This window comes from Pundamilia nyererei, unplaced genomic scaffold (genome assembly GCF_000239375.1).
Source record: "Pundamilia nyererei isolate P.nyererei 1_Seehausen unplaced genomic scaffold, PunNye1.0 scaffold00071, whole genome shotgun sequence".
NCBI lineage: Eukaryota > Metazoa > Chordata > Actinopteri > Cichliformes > Cichlidae > Pundamilia > Pundamilia nyererei.
In genome coordinates, this window is record NW_005187472.1 from 93,065 (window position 1) to 102,579 (window position 9,515).

Consider the following 9,515-nt stretch of genomic DNA (forward strand, 5'->3'; position numbering starts at 1 on the left):
TTCTTTTTACTCCAAGGTGTCTGACATCGAGAGCAGGATTGCTGCCCTGAACGCTGCCGGCATGTCCTCGGATAAAAAAAGAAAGGTAACACCATTTATATCGCTGAGTTTCATATCCAAAACTGTTATGACAGAAAACATTTGCTTATACAAAACCCTTTTATGTTTGTGTGAAATCAAACAAGTGGACACAGGCGTTATTCTTAGAGCCAACGTGTTTTCTGTGATTATGTGGCACGATGGTCTTTGATTTGTCTCTCAAAATAACCACAGATGTGATTTCTATGAGTAGGTCTGCCTTTGATGAACATTTGTAAAGCATCGAGGTGCCAGAATGCTAATAGAATAAAAGTTTTCCCACATCCTGAATTTATGTTTTTTCTCCTTGCCTTCTACTTTGTCTTGCAGTCCGCAATCCCGATCCAAGCCAGAAGACTTTCCTACAACTTTCCCACAAGTAAGAACTGACACTGCTGCCCCTGAGATCGATCCCCAGGGCATCACAGCTAACTCAGAACATCTTAACCTTTTGAAACTTAGAACACATGATGAGCTGCTCTATAACTCAGTGAACACTGTGTCCTCGTTATACTATGGCTTTAATTTTCCCAGCTGGATAGCACTTCATCTGATTCATTGAGTGGAGACTTACCATGTGTCTTGTACTTTAAACAGTATTGTGTTTTTTTGTTGTTTTTATAAAGAATAGGGAGTATATCTAATTTTTTAGCATATTATGTTGTTGTTTTTTTATCTTTCTTTGCTACTGAAAAGTTCTTTTTAGGCCAAATTCAAGTCAAGTGCTTTTGTAACCTGCTCTTGGACTTGGTGCCAGTTGTTATTTAAAGTTTATAGAGTGTTTCTAATTTACTTTCCCATCAAAGTTTTCCAATAGCTTATTTTCAGCATCCCACATCTGGGATTTTGAAACATCACATTTGTTTCTAACTATTAGATTCTGGACTGAATCCCAAAAAGAGCCATAATTTGACTTTTAACTGTGCTTTGATAAAATAGAACCTGCAGAATACAATGTACAATGCAGCTGATGTATGTTTCCAGACCAGGTGGACAGGTTTACCAGGAACTCCCTCTACAGGGGCTCACTGACACAGAGGAACCCAGTGGCAAAGGCCAAGACCAGGGCTGCCTGTGCGGTATGACCCCACCCTACGGTGCTGGGTGCTGTGAAGAGTTCAATTCCAAAACTACATAAGTGCCATTTGGAGGAGAAAAAAAAAAGTGCTGCAACAAAACTGGCATTCGATGCTTACCAATATTTTTTTTGTGAGAAGATTGATTCCGCTGTCATAGTTAATTTTACATTAAGTTGGGAGATCTACAGCCGTGAAGCTAAATTTGAATTTGTTCTGTGATGATATTTTTTAACTTTATCTTGTGGTTGTTACAACTTCCTGGATACGTTTAGGAAAAGCAACAAATTTAGGTTCAGGTAAAGGTCCAAAATGTAAAAATCAATGTGGAAACATGCGGCTGATTTATCTGAAGGCCACCAGATGGCAATTGGAGTGGTTGCAACAAAACACTCCACTACTAGACGTCTATAGGAAAACAGCTTTCTCTCTCTGGAAATAGTTTACTGCTGAGTTTATGGGCTCAGTCACTAATTTTGGGTCATATTGAATAAAAAGATTAAGTCTGCTTGTATATATAGGTAATACAAGGTTTCAAAATTGAAAGTTATGTGTGTTATCAAAGCCGATTTATGAAGTTATGAATCACAAGTGATTAGCCAATGAGCATTCACAGTCAGGCCTGCCCTTCCTCGTCGCATCCTATTTTTTTGCAAAACATGCACATTTTGAGGCTTCAGAAAAGGTCGACATAAAGCAGTGGGTGACTAATCACACTGATCTTTTATACTAAAATACGTTTTTATACAGTAATCGATCCAGGCTGGGGTTTAATACCACCTTTAAAAAGTCAAATCCCTGCTTGTGCAGTCTCCCTTAATTACTCCGTCAGATCCAGCCCTCACTTTCAGAAAGCTTAATTCAAGGTTTTTGTAACTTGTCAGTCAAAAAAAGCTGCTTTGTAAACCTGCTCACTGCATTTTGTGCATTTTGTCCCATGTCATGAATGAATATGGATAAATAAAAAAACAAAATAAAGTGAAACGAGACTCCATCTGAAGGTGAGGATGCTAGAGATGCTCCTGAGCTGCTCCAGTGGATTTGTGCAAAGTTTAAGGATCCATGAAAGTGGATATCAATCTTCTCAGCTAACCTCCACCACAAAATGTGGATTCATGCATTTTCCCAAATGTGAATACAAATTCCTTTAGTAAAATGCCTTGAATATCAGGAATGAACTCTTCACGTGCTGATCACACCAGGCTTTCACTGCTTGTTTGATTTGAGCTGCTGGTGGTTTCTAGCTTTGTGGTGTTTTGAAATAATTTCATTTTTTAACGCATTTCCTGCTTTTTTTCCCCCAATCAAGTGCACACGTTCACATTTCCTGAATCATGTTTTTGTTGGTAAAGGAAAGAGTTAAATCTCATACTTTGTCTGAAATTAAGTGCATACGCTGGGATGTTTGATTACACAATATAATGGTGGAAAATCTCAGGGTAATTTTGACAAGAGAGAAAAATAATGGCATCAGTGATTATGTGGCTGTTTTGAATAATATAATTGGCTTCCTGCTTGAAGAAATATGCATGTCTGCATTACACTTTGTCTCTGAGTTGAAGGTACCTAAAGTCAATGATAAGAATTTTAAAAAGAGCCAGAAACAATATTTTCTGAGGCCTCCCTTGTTAAGAGAAAAAATGTGAACCTTAAATCACAGGAGGTTTTTTTTGTTTTTTTTTTACTTTTATCACTATAGGAGCCTCATCCAGTAAAATATATCTCATTTTCAACACAGCGTATCGTCCAGTGTTCATGTCACGGTCTGGCTGGCAGACCGTGGGGATATGGGGGAATGAGGACCAAAAACGCATGGTTCTGCGATGCAAACAGTGCACTTTATTTACAGTGAAGGCTGTAAACACAATAACTCCCCGTTGCTCCCTTGAATCCCGTGTGTGTGCTCCCCTCCGACGTCTGTGCCCGTGCTCCCCGCTGTTGTGTTCTTGCACACCCTGTGCGTGCTGCCGTTCTGGTCCACTCTTCCACCTGGGGGAAAAAACCACAAAAACAGCCATCAACACCAACCCCGGCGGGCATACACGAACTGCACCGTTGTACGCTGACTGACTGACTGACACACACACGCACACGCACACACACACACACACACACTTGGGTAGAAAACTCAATGATTCCACGCCGGTGGGAGCACCAACACTCTCCCAAGTAGCTCCCCCGACGAGCCCTGATCACCAACAGATGTGTGGCAGGAACTTCAGGTGTGGCCAGTCCTCCTGCAGGGCCACACCCATCAGGTCTGCATGTGGCTGTTCTCCATCCTCCAGCCACACATGTACACACCCACACCCTGCCTCTACATATAATGAGTAGAACACTGAACAACACAGCATAGTGCAGAAAAACACACATTCCCAAATAACAACAACAACACTAATAATAATAATAATAATAATAATAATAATAATAATAATAATAACGGTCCATCCTGCTCACGGACCCCCGAGTCCTCCAGAGCCGGGTCCGTGACAGTTCAGCAGTCCTCAACCTAGTCATAGCCAGAGCAACCCCAATATGAACACACTGTAATTTGATCAGTGCTCAGCTTTTGCTCTACACACTGTTATACTTTGCAGAAGCATTATAAAACGTGTAAAAACGTGCTTATTTTCTCTTAAAAGTGGACCTATTCTGCCTTTCCTTATTTTCTGTAATTAACATCATATACATCCAGGTGTTTGACTTCATATTAAACATGCCCCAAGTTTGTAATAACGTGGTCCGCATGTGTATAAATAATCCCTGTAACACAAAAGCTCAAGCTGCAGACACCTCTAACCACTGTTTCTAACACTTTTTGTTCTACTTTTGGCTCTGTATGATGTCATGGAGAAAGAATGTCCCTAATTTGGTCATCTCAGACACAGAAGCCCCACCCACCTGCTTTTCAGATCTTTACCAGAAAGCTGTCTTATGCTACAGTGACAGTGGGGCCACTTTGCTTTTACATATGAATATACAACCAGTTGTCAACCAGTTGGGTTGAATCCCCATTGCAACCAGATGCATTGCTGAAAAATCAAAGTGACTGAAGCTAATTACAATTGTTTACCAAATGCATACAAATACAGTTCGATCAAAGCCCAACCACTGAATTCGCCTATTGACAGGAGGTTTCCGCCGTCTTTTAACTTCAGTGTGGCTGAGGCATTAGCAGGAGGGTGGTCTTAAAAGGACAACAGCTGAAGTAATTTGTTTCAGACAGACAATGAACTGGCGGGACCGAGGCTCATTAGATAAATAAAATAAACAAGATAAACAAAAAATATTTTAAACTGTGATGCACACAAAGCTACCCAAGTACAATCTAAGAATAAAACTATGAAGTTGGAAGTGAGCATCATAGGTCCACTATACTACGCTGTACATCTGTTGTCAATTTCGTGTTCCTTTCTTCAAGCCTGAGTAATCATTCACAAACCTCACAGCTTGCATAATGGCTCATAAGTCATCAGCAGGTTTATAAATATTTCTAACATGTATTAAACACATATTGATCTTTTGTCTCGATTGCTTTGAAACAGTGATTTCATTAACCCAATCAAAGCATTAAATGGCTGATTAACCATAATACTAGTCAATCAATATTTTTGTCTCGCTTTTCTTGCAGAAACCAGTAATGACCCAGGGCTCATGAGGAGGAGGCTGAGTGTTATCTGACTGACAAGTCTTTCAGTTATTACATAATGCTTTACACACTGGAACTGAGCAGCAAAACTTGAACTATTCACAAAAGGCGTGTTTTTGTCCTTTGAAACAAATGCATTTGAACCGACACGTGGCAACCAACAAACGGAGATCAGAGATCAATCAGTTATCTTTTCCTGACCATAGTGCAGTAGTTTATGTTGCCTAGACATAACAATGTAGTTTTGGAAATTTAACCAGAATCCAAATTAAATCCCTTTAAAGCTGGAGAAACATGACTTTGTGTACATATGAATAAGAATCTTAAATATGATATCAGACTGATGAAAAATCTTGTTCATGAAATTCATGTGCGGTTACACGGAAGTATATAAAATTTCATGAGGAACTTAAAAATTGCCGTACGACTATGTTGGTTTAGGTTTCCCACATAAATTGCAGAACTTGTCAAATGAGCAGTGGAACAGTGGGTCTTCTAATCTTCTTACATTTATCTTTAAAAGGTGTGTTTTTGATATTGCTGTTGTTTTACAGGGCTAAATCCATAAAGTATGTTACACGTGACATGCACTAACATCTGCCTCTAAGTATAAACATTTACAGAATTTGTATACACTAACATGCAAGTTAACACATGCATTTGCCTTAATGCGCAAAAGCACTGATTGTACTAATCTGGAATTTATAACTGGCTAATTCATCGTTGTGGATAAACCGAAATATGCATTGCGTGCTTTAAATGCAGTTTCAGCAAACAGAATCAAGCCAGTGAAAAAGAGGTGCAAATCCGAACTGTAAATCAGTTTGAATTAGTCTGAAATTTTCACACACAAAAAAAACATATAGATAAATCTATATTTTTTATATTTTTTTAAAAGTTCTATTATTAATAATCTACGGTGTGTTGGAAAGTTTAATTGATTGTAAAATTAAACTGATGTCACAGTGAGAAGAGCAGGTCTGATGTGATTGTTTTATAATATATGACATTTATGTAAGTTAATGAATAAAATGTATACGGAATATATAGAAGTGCACACTGTATGCATTATGGTGTTGGAAAATATTTTTATATTGGATTAATAAATCATGCACATTCATTTTTAACAAAATCTTTGAAATCAATATTTTTATGTAATCTCAGCATATATGGAAAAATTAATTATAAGTGCAATTAAATATGCATCTTTTTTGTCTTTGAGGAGTTATAGTGAGTGAGAGAAGTCAAAACATTGTACTGCTTGTCAGATTTCAAGGTTTTTATGATAAGTTGGAATTTCCATCATTCACTAATTTGTCACTTATTGTAAAATTTTAGCTGGAGCATCTTTGTTGACCATAATTTATAGGTTCAACATTATCGTGTATTCAATAACATCTGAAACTAAACACATCAGAAGAGTGTTTACTGAGATCGTGGCCTTTAGAAGGAATGTGGGTTGACTTCGATTTCACGTTTCAAACTTGGAAGCTATGTCCATCTTCTATATACAGTCTGCAAGGAGAGATTACTCGCCTAGCTTGGACTAGCTAAATATTGATACTATATTCCAATTAAGCTAACTGATCCCCAGAAGTCCTACACACTGCCCTTTCAGTTGAATTTATCCAAACCTTTGAAAACAGCAGTGTTTATTTATAGGCTGTACAATGACATGTCTTCGGAGATGACAAAGAATGTATCCATGATGTAATGATAAACTGGGTGTGCACTGTGTAAATAAATGCATATGCTTTTATAAAGGGCTGGAGACTGAACGATGCGAGGAGGTTCACAGCCTGTGAGCTTCACAGTCACAGAATTGCTTTACTTTATGTATTACAGTTTAAGATCACCATTTGTAGCCACTGGAGAGAGAAACTGACAATACGTATTTATTTGACTTTTTTATTGATTTGATTTATTTACTTTTCTGAATCACCATAAAGATTGTTTCAAGCCTGTGTTAAATTATCACTTTAATTGAAATTATTTGCATCACTGGTCTTATTAAATTATTTACAAGCTAAACTGTTGTTTTCTGTCCTTTTTTAGCCATTGGCGTAGATTATTGTATCAAGCAGCAGCTTTCATATCAGTATAATCCAATCAAAACCTTAACAAGTCACACCTTTGCTGTTGGTTCAGAGCTTTTTCATAGTGCCTCTTTGTTAACTGAATCTCCAGGGAAGGTTTTATCTCTGCGCTATGGAAAGAACAATTTAAATAGAAATATACAACAATCCCACATTTAAACGTTGCATTAACTTTGTATATTTGTATATTTTTGATTAACTTCATGACATCTAAGTTAAAATAATAAAAAGCACTAAATAACCAGTAACAAAAAGCTTGGTAAGACTATAGCAGCTCATTAAAATAGATTATGACAAAACAAAATAGCTCAATTAGGTTCAACCCAAAAAAGCTCAACTAAACAGAACAAAAGACAATATAACTTTTAACTAAAATTCTAGATGCAATAAAATAAAATGTCTATGTAGCGTTTGATTTTTTTTTTTTAATTTTTTAAAAAGATCAACTGTGGGCTCCAACAGAAGAAAAACCTCCAAGCTGATTGTTGTGTTGACTGAAAGCTGTGCTGCCATTCTTGCACGTGCATGCACTACATATTCTTCCTGAAAGGTGGGTGACATCAGCATATCAACATACCGCTGCCCCTCCTGCTGCATATAAAGAAATGATGACACAGCTGATAAACTGACACCCGGAGAGACCCAGACCTGAGAAGCACAACCCCTTTATAGATCAGGTGAGAAGAATCTGAACACTCTTTCTCTTGTAGTCTTATTTCAAGCCATAAATTTATTTTTCTTGCCTTTCCTGCCCAGACAAAGTCCTACACCTGTTTGCGTCAGCTGACTCTTACTGGGACGTAGCAAAACAACCACTGAAGTTTGGTTCTGCAGGTCAACATGTTTCGAAACGGTAAGTCTTCACATGTGTTCAGTATCTCTATTATGCCTTTCAGTTGCAAAACCAAACTGAGGATTGTTTGGCTCTGCAGTAATGCAACCATGTGATTAAGACAAAGTAGAGCCAGAGAGTCTGAGTAAGAGAAAAACGGGGGGAAAACTGCTTAAGCATCAGATGTGTTATTTTTGACTGATCCAATCTGCTGATTACATTGTTTGCTTTCCTTGATCCAGAGTTTACTCGTTCTTCATGCTGTTTTCAAACAACAGTAGAAAACCAGTTATGCCATTCGCTTTGAGGCCATGGAGTAATTAAACTTAATCTAAAGTTGGCTGTGGAAACTTTGATTGAATTTCCATAATATGCAGAAGTGCAGCTCAATCAGTAATTATATTTTCCATTTGTGTCAAGTGATGCTTCTTTGTATAAGCAACAAATTGACAAACCCAGCATAACGGGACATGTGTGCTTTTTTTCTGCTGCAGATGGAGCTAAAATGAGGGTGTGTGTGATGCTGTTTGTTGTCTTGCTGTTGAATGGAACTCTGAGTGAATCTCAGAGAGATGGCTCTGTCATTATTAGAGGTAAGGGTTCCCCTAACTACCCTTATCAATTGTTATTTATCCATGACTTTTTATTATTTCTGCTTTTCTTTGTTCTTATTTGATTTAAATTTCCATGTTTGTCAGTCAAAAAGAGCTACTTTGTAAACCATAGAATCATTTTGGAATCTTGTCGAGAAAAATATATATGCATTTAAAGCAGTACAGAGGTTAGAGTTGCAGTTAGAGGAAGGCAAGCGGAGACTATGATACATCCCCAACCCCTGCAAAGAAAATTAAAATCAATAAATAAAATAAAGTACAAATAAATCGTCCTTCACAAACTGGACCAGATTAAAACATACCACTCTCACAGCCTCTTGCTGCATTTTTCTTGGCTGTAGAAATATATAAATGTTATTGCTACTATACTTAACTCTATTTACAATTTGCTAACAGTGACAATTAGTTTCTTAACTTAAATATCTTGGCTGTGGAGGTTAGTTACTAAGAGAAAACTTTGAGAGTGGTCCTCTGTACTCTCAAAACACTGCTCAAAACTGAAGTCAGAGCAGGGAAAGCAGAGACAGCAGCAGGTTTTTCTAACATGCTAGTGTCCCATCAGTCTCCCATCAAAAGCCAGATTTTTATCTACAATGCGTAAACAGCTAGAAAAAGCTGCTGGCCTCACAAGTTGACAAGCTACGGACATTGTTAAGAAGACACAGAGATGCCTGTGAGATGCCTACCCTATAGAGATTTCCTTCACTCCGTAATCAAGCTGAATTTATTCAGCTTCCAGAGACAACAGCCAGCTGTGGTCACAAGGTGGCAGTGATGTAAAGAGTGGATCCAAACAGACATGGGAGAAGCATTATGACAGAAACCTGTCTGACATGAAAGGAGAGATATGTTCACTTCATTTTTGTATTTCACTTAAAAAGCAGTGCTTGCCCTGCTTAACCTGATTGAACACCACTGATTTAACACACTATGATGTAGCAGTAAGTGAGGTGCAAAAATAAGTCCTACTATTAGAAATGCACAAGTCTAAGTTCTGTCTTACAGATCAAGTGCAACCATCCCCATATCTGACAATCTTGTAAACATCTTGGATGTCTGGAGTTTTGATCTCCTCCATACCTGCTTCATGCCCTGGAGGACGGGGCTGTGGCCCCCCCACACCCTCTAGCAGATCATTACATGAAGGAACCTTTTAAAAAACAAGCGCGT

At 38.0% G+C, this 9,515-nt stretch overlaps 2 protein-coding genes across 3 annotated transcripts in view; both read left to right on the forward strand.

Moving 5' to 3' along the window:
* mlphb (melanophilin b) overlaps window positions 1-6,824 on the forward strand; it is a 44,056-nt gene extending 37,232 nt beyond the window's left edge. Inside the window, exons 13-16 of one of the 2 annotated variants that reach the window (XM_005736791.1) lie at window positions 17-85; window positions 409-457; window positions 1,063-1,157; window positions 4,786-6,824. In XM_005736791.1, coding sequence (XP_005736848.1) covers window positions 17-85; window positions 409-457; window positions 1,063-1,157; window positions 4,786-4,812 — 240 coding nt within the window. In that variant the 3' untranslated portion in view covers window positions 4,813-6,824. The remainder of the gene's footprint in view (window positions 1-16; window positions 86-408; window positions 458-1,062; window positions 1,158-4,785) is intronic. The other variant, XM_005736792.1, reaches the window with a different exon arrangement.
* A 701-nt stretch (window positions 6,825-7,525) lies between these two features.
* Window positions 7,526-9,515, forward strand: part of prlh (prolactin releasing hormone) — a 4,219-nt gene continuing 2,229 nt past the window's right edge. The window contains exons 1-3 of the mRNA XM_005736793.1: window positions 7,526-7,576; window positions 7,656-7,752; window positions 8,226-8,324. Of these exons, the coding sequence (XP_005736850.1) occupies window positions 7,740-7,752; window positions 8,226-8,324 (112 nt within the window). The 5' untranslated portion in view covers window positions 7,526-7,576; window positions 7,656-7,739. The remainder of the gene's footprint in view (window positions 7,577-7,655; window positions 7,753-8,225; window positions 8,325-9,515) is intronic.